General features: G+C 34.3%; 1 protein-coding gene across 1 annotated transcript in view; it reads left to right on the top strand.

Moving 5' to 3' along the window:
- LOC106460000 overlaps nt 1-13211 on the top strand; it is an 89452-nt gene that overhangs the window by 29640 nt on the left and 46601 nt on the right. The window contains exons 8-10 of the mRNA XM_022386592.1: nt 5083-5140; nt 7152-7870; nt 12523-12583. Coding sequence (XP_022242300.1) covers nt 5083-5140; nt 7152-7870; nt 12523-12583 — 838 coding nt within the window. The remainder of the gene's footprint in view (nt 1-5082; nt 5141-7151; nt 7871-12522; nt 12584-13211) is intronic.

Raw genomic sequence — 13211 nt, forward strand, 5'->3', positions numbered from 1 at the left:
ACGACCTTTGTACATAGTTGCTGCTTGATGTAGGTTGCTAAGCCTTTAAAAATTTTTCACGTGGAGGATATAAAACGAAATAATATTTTTTAGGTTTTATATATACAGTTGAATAACCAAAAAATTCATAAATTACTATATCAATACCACGCGAGTCAACAAATGCGATGACATGGCCTTTGACCTGTGACCTGTCTGGAGAGGATTAACATATTATTTGATTACATAAGTAATTTTATGAAGTATATATATATATATATAATTACTTTTAGCTTGAGTATTGATTGATGCCAAAGTAAAAGCGAATTTCCTAGAAATAATTATTTTTTTAAGTTCTGAATCTTACTGTAATTTTTAAAAATATGTAAATTTGCATCACACTTATGACATATAAGATCATTCACAGTAATAAAATATTCATTGTGATAGAAGTTTAACATGTCTGTTTTATAAATGGAATAAAACATTCTGATTGAATGATTTAACACTTGCCACATGAGCCAGCCCACATTATTTTAGTACTAAGCCTAGGATGGTCAACAGGTGGGTCATTCTGGAAACCAGTGATTTAAGGTTATTTTGATAGATCTTGATGAATGAAGCTCGGCAAAACTTCTAAAATGAAAAAAAAACAACTAAATATTAATGAAAATATGACATGATGAAATCTATAAGGATTATACTATGGTGGTACTGCATTATACTTTCCTTCTTCTATTTACTCTTCATTACAGAAACGGCATTTTTAATGTGAGAAGTGATAGGGGAATCATTATATAGTGCACTGATATTTATTTAGGAGGTTTTAGAGATTACACAAAATGAAATGTGACAATTTTCAGATGAAGAAAAGTATTTTTAATCTTAACATGAAAATCACTTTGCATTCCAAGCAGTCAACACTCTGACTCCATACGTTCGTGGACAAATCTTTAGTAAAAGTACTTAATCAAAAAAATCTGAATTTTTTTTGTACAAAAGACTGGTAATATTTACTGAAAGCTTGCCATATTTTATAGAGATACATGTACCACATTAAAAGTTATAGTATGAAAACTCTGATAGTTACTTTGGAGTTCAAAAGTTGGTGTACTCCACCAATCTAGTATGGAAAAGGTAATGGATGAGATTGAGAAAAATTTTGTGGAACCAAATATTATTTAAATTGATGTAGTCCCAGGTATTATATCAGACGTTATTCTTATTCAAGAGGATTGAATCTTCTATCGTATACTGACCAGTGCAGACCATTGTTTAACACAGTAATCCGAACAGTGTAAGTTAAAATGACCCCTGTGATATGTAACCTGCTTGAGGTAGGAATTAATGCAATTAAGAACAACTTCATGCTATTTAAAAGATATCAACTAAATATAAGAAAGTATATAAATGTTTTTTATAAATTCTTTGTTAATATGTAAATAGTAAATCTACTAGAATTTATCAAACACTATACCTAATTATCTCATCAGACAAACTTTTCGTACAACATTAGCCGTACTGGTCTCTGTACTATATTAGTGTGAGCATTTCATCAATGTTAAACCCCATTTCAATCGGAATAACCATATAATATACCTTTCTATATCCATGTTTTAACTGTCAGTTCACAAAGTTACACACAATTTATGTTCTTCATGTAAACCTGGCCTAGCTCTAACTGGTGGTGCAGGAGACTAGAGATGCTGCCATAGACAATATTTGATATATATTGTGGCCATGAGACATCCAAACCTTGTGAAGAAATGTGTAAACATCCATCCAGCTTTCACTGCAATTTCGTGGCACAGACTACAACAGTACAGAAAACACTTTTTGAGATTCCAAGATAGATTTGACATTTTTGAACTTTATAACATGCTTATCATACCTGGGGCAGTGTGAGATTTGATGTCCACTCTTGGCCAGTTTAAATCCTTTACTCTTTTGAGTGTATCACCACTGTTGATCATTAGATCTGTGTTCCTGATAACAAATAACTGGCTTTTAGTTTTTATTGCATTTTGATGAAAGCCAACAGAATTGTGGGTTATTTCAGTTGTTTGTAAAATATCTTGCACACTAGCTACCTCATATGAAAAAATAAGAAGATTGACTGTGATGGTAGTTGCAGGCTTGTTTGGTAATAATTTTGTTGGATTTTCCAAAGTATAATTGTGAATCCAAGTCTCTTCATGTGTGCTAATTACTGTTTGCATCATATACAGTATGGGCACCCTCCCTTATGTAAAGCTCATGTTAACAATTTAGTGTTTTGCACTTTAGTAATTATTTAGTCAAAGGAACGATATGAAACAACTGACTCTTTTAAACAAAATATTGTTAAAAGTGTTTTGCTAATGGTCATCCCTAATATGCTAAGGAGGATGACACATCACAAATGGAGACATATCATTCTGTGTCATGAAAATGAAGGTCAACAGACAGAATTTTAGATTATTAATAAAATATTTTGTTTGTCTGTGTCAATATGAGATAAGTAAATATGTCAATATGCAATAACTTCTTTCTTTTATATATGCTATATACGTCTATATTTGAGGGGGAGTTGCCTAGACTTCTTGCTCACCCTGTAATCCAGAATGATGATCAACAGTTGTGGTGTCAAGATTTCCCTTTGGTTTACTATGGTGCCCCTTTAGGACATCTACCAAGATGTCAAGTGTGCATGTTGCACTGTCTGGGATCTAAACAGTAGTGTAAATGATGATAAACTGATAGTAGTTTTCTAATTAGTTTGACTGAGAATTTCTGAACAAGTATACAGTCAGAATTAAGTGTGTCTAATACAATAATGTTTATTAGCATAGTTGTTTGAAAGAAGTTTTTATTCTTTTACATTTACATTAGATAAACTAGCTAACTTTTGTGATATTTGTATAACTTTCATGTGTATATTTAAAAGTAGGTGCAAAATTTGTTTTGTACAATTTGTCATAACATTTCTTGACAGTTATTGCACTATGAATTAAAATGGATTCTAGTATAGTTTCATTAAAGATTTGAAAACTCAAGTGGCAGAAATTGGGGTAAATGTTGGAAGTTTTGAAAATACAAAATCCTGCATAGATTCTGTAATTTTACTGTATTTGAAGTTATCAGTTAATCTTTTAAAGACATTAGTACCAAAGAATATTTTAATATAAATTAACATGAACTTGGATTTGTCTGACTTGGAAAAAACTATTATTTGTTTTAAACTGGCACTGGAGATGTTGATATACTTAAGTTTTGTTTCAAGAAGTACATGGTTTCATTGTTTTTTAAGTCTATCAATAATAAACTATGTACTGTTTTATACAGTACACATTTTTATATGATTATGTCAAACTTAATTAAATTTAAATTGAATGTAAATGGAAATATTAACAGGACATGTTCAGGTTTGGGTGTAAAATGCATGCATAAATGTTTTTCTAATGCAGGATTTTTACCTCTACCACTTAGGTGATGTTGTTGTTACCCAAGCATCAGATCTTTTAGTTTTTTTGTTGATTCCATTTCTTTCTTCCTCATGTGTACATATGCATGATTTGCAAATTTTTACACGCATAACAAGATGAAACGACTCATGATATCATCCTTTTGAAGAATTATAGTTCAGTCAGCATCAGTTATGTATACTTCCTTTGACTAAGTCTGCATCATTCTAATGAAATTTTACTTCCCCTCGAACTTTTATTTATCTGTATCTTTTATGATGGTTTTCAATTATTTTAGTAGAAGAGGCATTTTTTTTCTTAACCATTAAACTGTGGAGATCTTTGTATCATTTGCTTCTGATTTAGGTTGTCATATTAGTTTGGTACTTGGGATCTGTATCTTTCTATTGCAATTTTTGGTATTTTCTTAACCCCTTCGTTTGCCATTTTGCTTTGGCATTTCATTGTTTTCTTCATCCTTGGCATTTTATTCTTTCTTTATTGCTTACTTTGATGAATATTGTCGTCAGCCTGTTTTTTTTTTCTGTCTTTGGTCATTTTTATTTACCATGTGTGTGGAGCAACTTGCTGTTTCTCTGACTTGGTTTTGTTTACTTAATTTTTCCTTTTTTTTTGCATAGTGATTTCCTCTGTGAGGACTAATCGAATTGTATTGAATGATCTTCTGTGAGCTAGAAAAATGGATGTCTGTGCACACACACACACATATCCCTTTACTTTGCTTTTATCTTCATATTGTTCAAGTTTCTTTCACGGGTTTTTGATGACCATCCTTTTGGTTGTGGTTCACTCCATCTTCACTGACCTCCTAAACTGTTGCCCCCCAGTAGCACAGCGGTATGTCTGCGGACCTACAATGCTGAAATCCGGGTTTCGATACCCGTGGTGGGCAGAGCACAGATAGCCCTTTGTGTAGCTTTGTGCATAACTACAGAAACAAACAAACAAAACAAACCTAAACTGTTTATGTTATTATTATTACAATTACTACCTAGTCTCCTGGCCTTATTGTCAACAGTTTCTTACATAAAGAATGTCCTTGGTTACGTCTTACTCTGATTTCTTCATTAACCACCTCTACTGGTTGTTCGTCATTGGAGCTACATAATAACAGTTACATTTCAGCTTTTCTCCATCCTAACTCCTTGTACATGTGTAAGGGATTCTGGATAATGATTGTGGTAGAAGTAATAAAATGTATTTTAATGTATTATGTTAATTTTAGAATTAAATTCAAGTTGATGTATCTGTCACAAGAATCTTGCCCTCCTTCAAGTACTGGGGAGATGTGAAGAAGTGATGAAATAATATTTGGCTGGTTGGGTGTAGACTTAGATATAGGAAATAATATGGAAGATGCTGGTTGAATTAGGATCCTCCTATACATAACGAGTGTTATGAATTTTTTGTTTGTAATAGAGAATAGAGTTTGTGAATAATTCAATTCTAGATAATTATTCAAGGAAAAAGAGACTGGCATAAAGAACTAGAAGTAATATTTACTGGCAAGCAGTTAGTAGCTGGTATAGCTAATGTTCATGACAAAGCTAAATATATTTCAGAAAATTATTTTAAAATAAATAAATGAATAAAAATAAAATAAAAATGTTGCTTTTTTTATTTATTCTTTGTATTGCAGAAAGTGATGGACTCCACAGAAGTGATCATCAAACAAGAATGTCAATGGGACAGAAATGGTAGTTGTTTAAACCTGAATGGAATTTAGCTAATAGCCAGTCTAAAGATGTTTCATTCAGTTTTTTTTTAGTAAGGTTTATGGCTAAATGATAAATTTTGGGTGTTTTACTGAAGCAAATTTTCTGTGTTTGTATTGTAAATATAATACATAGTACAATGTAGTGTTTTTTTTTTAAGTTTATCAGATGTATTTAGTTGCTCCTCTTGAATTTTATAGAACATGGTTAAATAAGAACTATTAAAGATCTTTAATTGAGCACCCCATTTCTCTGTTTGAAATATAAGATACAGTTTATTTGTTTAGTGCAAGTAAGGAGTTTGTGCCAGTAAATAAATCATCCAATTATTGATTAATCAGTTGCTAATGGTTAACTAGTTATTTTTCCTACTGCTATTTAATACCTTCTTTGACCACCTTTGAGATGTTGTACAGTACATCTAGAGACTACCCAGTTGTGTTTGTGGTTAGCTTGTTGCATAACAGAGAAATGTTAATTAAAGGAGAAATCATAAGAATGAAGGCATAATGAGTTCCATTGTACATATATTCTGATATTGAACTATTCTAAGTTTTATAGAGGAGACTGCCATATATTAAGTTTAAGTATGACCTGTAAACCTAAAACAGTGAAGGGACTAGAGACTGATGAGATTATCATTATATATAAGCTTATTTGAGGTTTTACATAAATTCATTTGCAAAGTACCATGCAATACTTAGTATATATTTTTGTGTATGTATGTGTGTGTGAGCATGCAGATGCCATCAGATTGAAGTGTGCAATAACTATCTGAAAATTTGGGTTATTTGCATGAATAAAATATTTTTGGTATATCAGTGGTCTTTGAAACTTTTTGAATTGTATAAGTGACAGAATTTGTCAGATTTGTATTTTTCATGTGTGTGTGTGTGTGTGTGTGTGTGTGCTGTGGATAATTTAAGGTCATTGATTAAATAACTTTATGAATTGAAACTTTTGAATTGTATAAGTGACAGAATTTGTCAGATTTGTATTTTTCATGTGTGTGTGTGTGTGTGTGTGCTGTGGATAATTTAAGGTCATGATTAAATAACTTTATGAATTGTATAAGTGACAGAATTTGTCAGATTTGTATTTTTCATGTGTGTGTGTGTGCTGTGGATAATTTAAGGTCATGATTAAATAACTTTATGACTACTGAACCGATTACCAGTTAAATTCGATGACGAGGAACCCACTTTGAGACTAATAACGGTTGGAGATGGCTTGAATGGGTAATGAAGAGAAACTTTAATATACCTGATATACCTTTAATGTACTTGATGATGACAAAACCTTGTCGAAACATTGTACATTTGCTGTTATGTTAAACTTATATTAAAGTTTTTTCTTCATTACCTATTCAAGCCGTCTCCAACCATTATTACCGGTTAATTAGCACATATGCTGTTGGTAAGTGTTATTGTCTAATGCCACCTTATCCAATATAAAGAAACATATTGAAGAAACATATATGACTTTGTAACATAGTGCATGGATTTCATCAAGATGTTTTGTATGTTGGATCCTTTCTGGAATATTGCAATGTGAGATGGTTTCAGTTGTTCACAGTTCTTTGAATGTAGACATGAATGAAGGTAAATGTTGATAACTGTGGTTCACAATGTTAACTACACTGACTTGGTACATATTTAAGTAAGGTTACAGATAGGTGCTCATCTGTAAATATATTTTTGTTGTTGCTTAGAATTTAATATAAGAATAGTAAATACTGACTTTGATTTTAAAATATATTTAGGTGTTAACACATTCCATACATTCAAATAGTGTCTTTAACCTTGTAGAATCAGATATTTTCTGCTCATCTGTTTATACTTCATGTAGTATATAAGATATACTCCAATGAGGAAGGGTTTTGATTTTAGTTGTTCATTGTTTCAGCATGTATTGTATTTTAAAAAATATAGCCTGTTTATGTTTTGTATATCATATGCAATTATATTTCTTGTGTATTTTTTTTTTCTTGTAGAAACACGATCTCAGAGTATTGAAAATGAAATCACTGGTTCTGTGTTTCCAGTGGGAAAGCAGCAAAGATGTCAGAAAAGTAGCATGTCAGAAACACAAATGTCAGTATGTCAAGATAAATGTATGACACCAAACCTAGTTGATTTAGCAGTTTCTATTAAAACTGAACCTCTTGAGCCAAAGGAATCTTTAGCAAGCACTTATCTGAATAGTGATTTTGTTGTACAAGAGAATGAATTAAATATTGCACGTACAGATGTCAATACCTCAGAAACTGAAACTGAGCATAATGTTACCCAGTCTTTCATGGAAACTTCTAAAAAACTGAATAATGAGTCGCAGTTTAGTACAGAAGGTTTTACAGTGAATGGGAGACATGTTTTTCTCAACTGTCAAAATAATGACCAAATATTCAGTGACTCGTGCCTTCCTGATGACCATCAAAGTCAAATTCCCACTATTCCACCTTCTATGTCAGTTCTACCTGTTTTTCCTGCTCCTTCCTTGGAAAGCATTCCATCACTTATTGACTCAGACTTAAATTCTAGTAAATGTCAATCAGCATTTTCACCTTCTGGTGTCCTTTCTCGAGAAACTCTTAAAGAGCTGATGACAGTGACCAAAGATGAAGAAACCATCCAGTCTGAGTTGAAGATAGCCAACCAGACAGTGGAACATATTTTAAAATATTTACAAATGTGGAAGACCAGAAAATTAGAGGTAATATTTGATAATAACTTTTCAATGTCTTTTCTTATTACAGAAATTATTTTCTAGTTTAGTTGTATATATATATTGCCTACACACTGAAACAGATTAGGCAAGACAAAGATCAGAGTTAGGATTGGTGTTGTTGATTAGCAGCCTTCCCTCTAGTCTATCACTTTAAAATTAGGGATGACTAGCACAGAGCTTTGCACAAAATTCAAAAAACAAAGCTAGAGTTTGATTTTTGCTTTGACTTGCTTGTATAACATGGCCATATATGGCTGTAATATAAAAAAATATTATTTGAATAGTGAGGTTGCCCTTACAGGTAAGTATTTTCATGAAACATTCAGCTTTACTGGGGCAACTTACACATACTTGTTTTCAACCTTGCCCTTGGTTTTCCAAATGTTTGAAATTGCAGTCAAATCAAACAAAGCTAAAGGCAGGCAGACAAACTGGAATGTGGAAAAAGTGTCTGAGACCCTGCAACGAGTCATCCACAACCAAGGAGAGTATCCACCGAAGAATGAGAAACTACCCATCAGGAACCAAGGAAAGATCAAAGTTGGGTCAAGTGGGACAGATTTCTATCTGGTAGACAACTTCTTATCTTCGTGAGAATAAGAGAAAGACAGAAGTAAAACCTTAGAGTAGGATTGAGGAATTGCCCCTTAGCATTTGAAATAAGTGAGGTGGGAAGTAGAAGCATAGAAAAAGAAACCTTGAGAAAACATCTGAGGAACTCAGTAGTTTGTAGAAAAGGGAGACCACCAGTGGAAAAAGTGGAAGAACAGAGTTTTCACAGCACCAAAGCCAAGATGTGACTATAGAAACAAAACATTTTCAAATTCCATGACACCCAGACCTCAAAGATAAGGGAACATGGATAGTAACAAGAGTACAAAAAATAGAAGAGGTGATACCCCCACGAGGCTATATATGTTGAAAAACCTGGTGGGATTACCTGGGGCAAGAAACTAAAGTAAGTATAGATGACAGCTGAAGAAATACATCCAAAAATCCACATCAAAAAGAAAATATGTAAAACAGAAGTCCTGGATAGAAGATTGAGAAAGGAAAAAGTAAAAAAGTTAGTCATTCTGACAAAGTACACATCAGAAACAAAGAAACCAAAGTAACTAGGACAAAATGGAAGTTCCCTGTTTTCCATTCTAATTGGCTATGGCTCTATCTTGTTTTATTAGGCTTGCAGGATTTTTTACTCAGTGGTTACTTTCTTGAGGCCATTGTTCCTCTACTCTTGGAGAATTAACCTCTAATTGCTCCTTCCAGTGTAGCCTCTTTTGTTGTGACCTCCCATCTCCTTCAGATATCATTTCATTTGGGGAGGCTGGTTTTCCTCTCATTTCATTATCAACCCCCACCCTGTATTTCATTCACTTGGGGATCTCTCTGTCACTTCATTTGTGTAGCAGGCTCATGCTACTTTTTTGTCTCTGTGACATGGAGCTTTTGATACCTGGGCTTTCATGTTTCTTTCAATTCCTGCATAAATCTTTTCGGGGTACTTTTTCTTGAGTCCCTCATTCCTTCTGAATGTGTCCATATATACCCCCTTGGGCTTAGGTGAGATAGTCAGTCCACCAGAACCTAAAGTTTCAAGACATGAAAGATTGACAACTGAATTTGATGATCATGGGCTTAAAAATGAAAATCCTCCAAAGTCAGGAAAACAGAGGTCCTGAGAGCAAGTATCAGGTGAAAGAAGAAACAACAGACAACAGTGAGTGGCAGCTCCTGCAAGGGATAAGGACAAGAAATATTTCTGAAGCGTATAAAAGGAGGTTGAACAACACCAGACACAGATCATTCGCAGCCAAAGCTATACAGTTTGATATTGCATGCCAAATGAATGGAACAGAAGACTGGAGGGGAGATGTAAAGGCAATGACAATAGGATGTCAACAGTGGGCATAAATCCACTAAAAACACCAGGGGATAGAGGTGAGATCGTCAATCCACCAGAGCCTAAGGTTTCAGGACATGAAAGATTGGCAACTGAATGTAATGATCATGAGCTTAAAAGTAAACATCCTCCAAAGCCAGGATAACAGAGGTGAAAAAAGAAACAACAGAAAAGACGTCTGAATGGATCATGAGATAACCAGCCAGATGATGATGGTAAGACTGAAGAGTACCCACCAGTTCGACAACCCATAGAGGCCAGATGCCAGAAATGGATAAGACATCTGGAATTTGCATCCCACTACAACAGAAGCAGTGAAAAGGTGTGGTCATAGGACTGATTGTCATCAAGTGCACAGATAACACAAAGTGCCACCTGTGCTACATTCACCCCACATATATAAGTGGAAAGAGCCCACAGACTGACTTTTAATCCCTCAAGGGCTTCAAATAGATGCAAGTCTGAGTGAGCTGGAGGAAGAGGGATGTACAGGATTGAATAATCCACCATGACTGTGAGAGGTGAAAAAAGACACTGTATCTCTTTAGATACCTGCATTGACAAGCCAGATAGCACCTTTAGAAAAGAAGATAAACCTGTCTCTGTGGTAAATATTATGAAAGAAGACCAAGACAAAAGTGAGTAGCAGCTCCTGCAAGGGATAAGGATAAGAAATATGTCTGAAGCATATAAAAGGAGGTTGAACAACACCAGACACAGACCATTCACAGCCAAAGCTGTACAGTTTGATATTGCATGCCAAATGAATGGAACAGAAGACTGGATGTAAAGGCAATGACAATAGGATGTCAACAGTGGGTATAAATCCACTAAAAACACCAGGTGATAGAGGTGAAATTTTACCCAAAATTTGGGTGGCGTGGAAGGGTGATTGGATATTTTCTCCATTCATTTTCCCTTCTCTTTCTTCCCTGTACCATCATTTTGACCCAGATCGTTTCCATTGTTGTGTATGCTCTGTTCAGTATTACTTCACTTGCACTGCCCTTTTTTTCAGGTACTTGCCAGTGTTTTTCTGACTGTGGTATTCCTCTTCGTCTAGTAACATATCTTCTTACACTTTGAATGGCTGTGCTATATATATACCACCTGGATTGTTTCTTTTTCTGTGGGTGATGACACTTTTTTTTTCATGTCTCGTTCCATCATTTTTATTATCTCATGGCTTTTCTTGTTTCTAGCTATCAACAACCCCTGTATAAGATCTTGCAGGCAGGGATATGGATGACCCCCAACACATCAATGTTTCAATACTTAAGTCACATACAGAGGTTTTCAATATCCACATTGAGTGTAGAGGAGTGGGTGGATGGGTATGGAAAATGTGAAGTCCATCTGCCCCTGCCCAGTTCCTATTGTTGGGATGAGGATCTTCTGTTAGACTGCTTCAACAGTCTGTATATTTTATCTTCCAGACCATTCTGCACATGTGAAGAAAAAAGAACAGCACCACTAGGTATTTGCCTGCCCTTACACCTGGCTAATGTCTACTGTCTTTAGTTGCTGTAAATCATTATACTGTCTGTCAGTGTGGGACCTAATGCCAAATTAATGTGCTTGATGACAAAGTCCAAGAACTTTTCCAGTGTTCTCTCCATGTGAATTCCTCACTTTCCATTTCTTCTACTAGAGTACAGAAGAACCCTTGCATCTCCATTCCCAAGCCACTGGGGAAGTTGATATGGAGAGTTCCTCATCAGGCAGTGCAATTCCACTGGTTCAAGATCTAGTGAATGCACCCCTTATTTGGAAAGTAGGGCTGGGGTGTTACCTGGTAGTGTAGTACAGGACACCCCACTGTCTTATGAAACAAGCCATTCTGGGTGGTTCATTCTTGCCAAATGGGTCATGGGTTCACCTCAGGAAACAGATCTGGGATGCTTCTTTTTATCACTAAGAAGGCAACACGTCCTCCATGTGTAGTAATCTCCATGAGCACTATAATTTGAACGTAGGTTCATTCTTGATGACGGAAGCAAAATGCACCAGAAGTGTAGAGGAAGGATGGGAGAGGTTTCTATCTGAAATACATTTTAGGGTAAGGAAACATATTAACTTCAGCAAAGCTACTCATCTCTTTGTACTACAGTAAGCTAGAATCTAATAGTGAAAATGGTGGTAGGTCCAGTACAGCTAAAGAAATTAGAAAGATGAGCTTTTTTCCAAAACAAGCATCAAAAAGGGAAAGTCCAAGGTGTGTGATATCCACAAAGCAGAGGAGTAGCCTAGTGGGATAGCACTTGGTAGTAGACCACATCCATCTCAAGCAGGGAAGACTCTTAAATCAATGTTATTGTGGTATTTGTTGTTAGGAGAGGAAGTAGAACAAAAGAAAGTATCACTAGAATTTAAGATTGCTCAACTGGCCATTATCTCATAGGCAGACAGCTGTGCTATAAGTCAGGCTGTTCTGTACAGGAGAAACACTTACATGAGATACCATAATAATCATGTGCGGAGGGCTATAGTGTAATGATGATTATATCATAGGCTGACCCAATACACTGACATTTGTAAGGTTTGGAAATTTGTTCAAGATTTGTGGCAGATGTACAAACTTGCATGTAGTGTGCATGAGGTAATGGCCCTTTATGATTAAGAAATATGAGTATCTGTCTGAAAAACATTTTCAGGTAAGGAAAGTGTTAATTTTAACAGCATTATATTCTAAAACCTTTGAAATCAGGCTTAGCTACATTCTTTTTTTTTTTAGTTACAAAAAGTTGAAAAGAAGCTGAGAATGAGGAGAAATCAACTTGTAAAGAAACTTCAAGGTATGTTCATGGTGCCTTTGTAAGTTACAGAATGAAACTGATTGTAAAATTTGTTACCAGTGGATACATTCTAAGTTAACTTTCTGTATACTTTAAATGATTATAAGAACTTTTGAGTGAAAATAAATAATAATATGTAAACAGGCGACTATTGTTGGAATGATATTGTTAGCATAAAATAAGAACAAGACTCATTTTATGGAAATCTAAAATCATCAAAAATATGTTGAAAGGATAAAGAAAGTGAAGTTGTCAATATTTGCCTAATCACATAAGCACTTCAAACATAAAACAACATTTCTGGATTAAGTTTTTCATCAGTTATTGCCTAAAAGGAAAGAAATGCAAGTCCAAGTGGCAACAATATAAAACAGTGTCATAAACATAACCATTTTTCATCAAATAGTCAAATATTTGTCATTAAAGACATCTTATCAGCTGATACTAGATTAAAGTATTCGTTATTTATCAGTGATTGATCTAAGTCAGGATATTTTGGGCTCCATTACGAAATATTTTGGTGACAATAAGGACCATAAATACAGTAGTATGATGTATGTTATTAATTTTATTTTTCTCTTTGTGTCCTGTTTAGTTTTTCTTTTAGATCTAAAATGAATGAAGTTCT

Source organism: Limulus polyphemus, unplaced genomic scaffold (assembly GCF_000517525.1).
Source record: "Limulus polyphemus unplaced genomic scaffold, Limulus_polyphemus-2.1.2 Scaffold692, whole genome shotgun sequence".
Taxonomy (NCBI): Eukaryota; Metazoa; Arthropoda; class Merostomata; order Xiphosura; family Limulidae; genus Limulus; species Limulus polyphemus.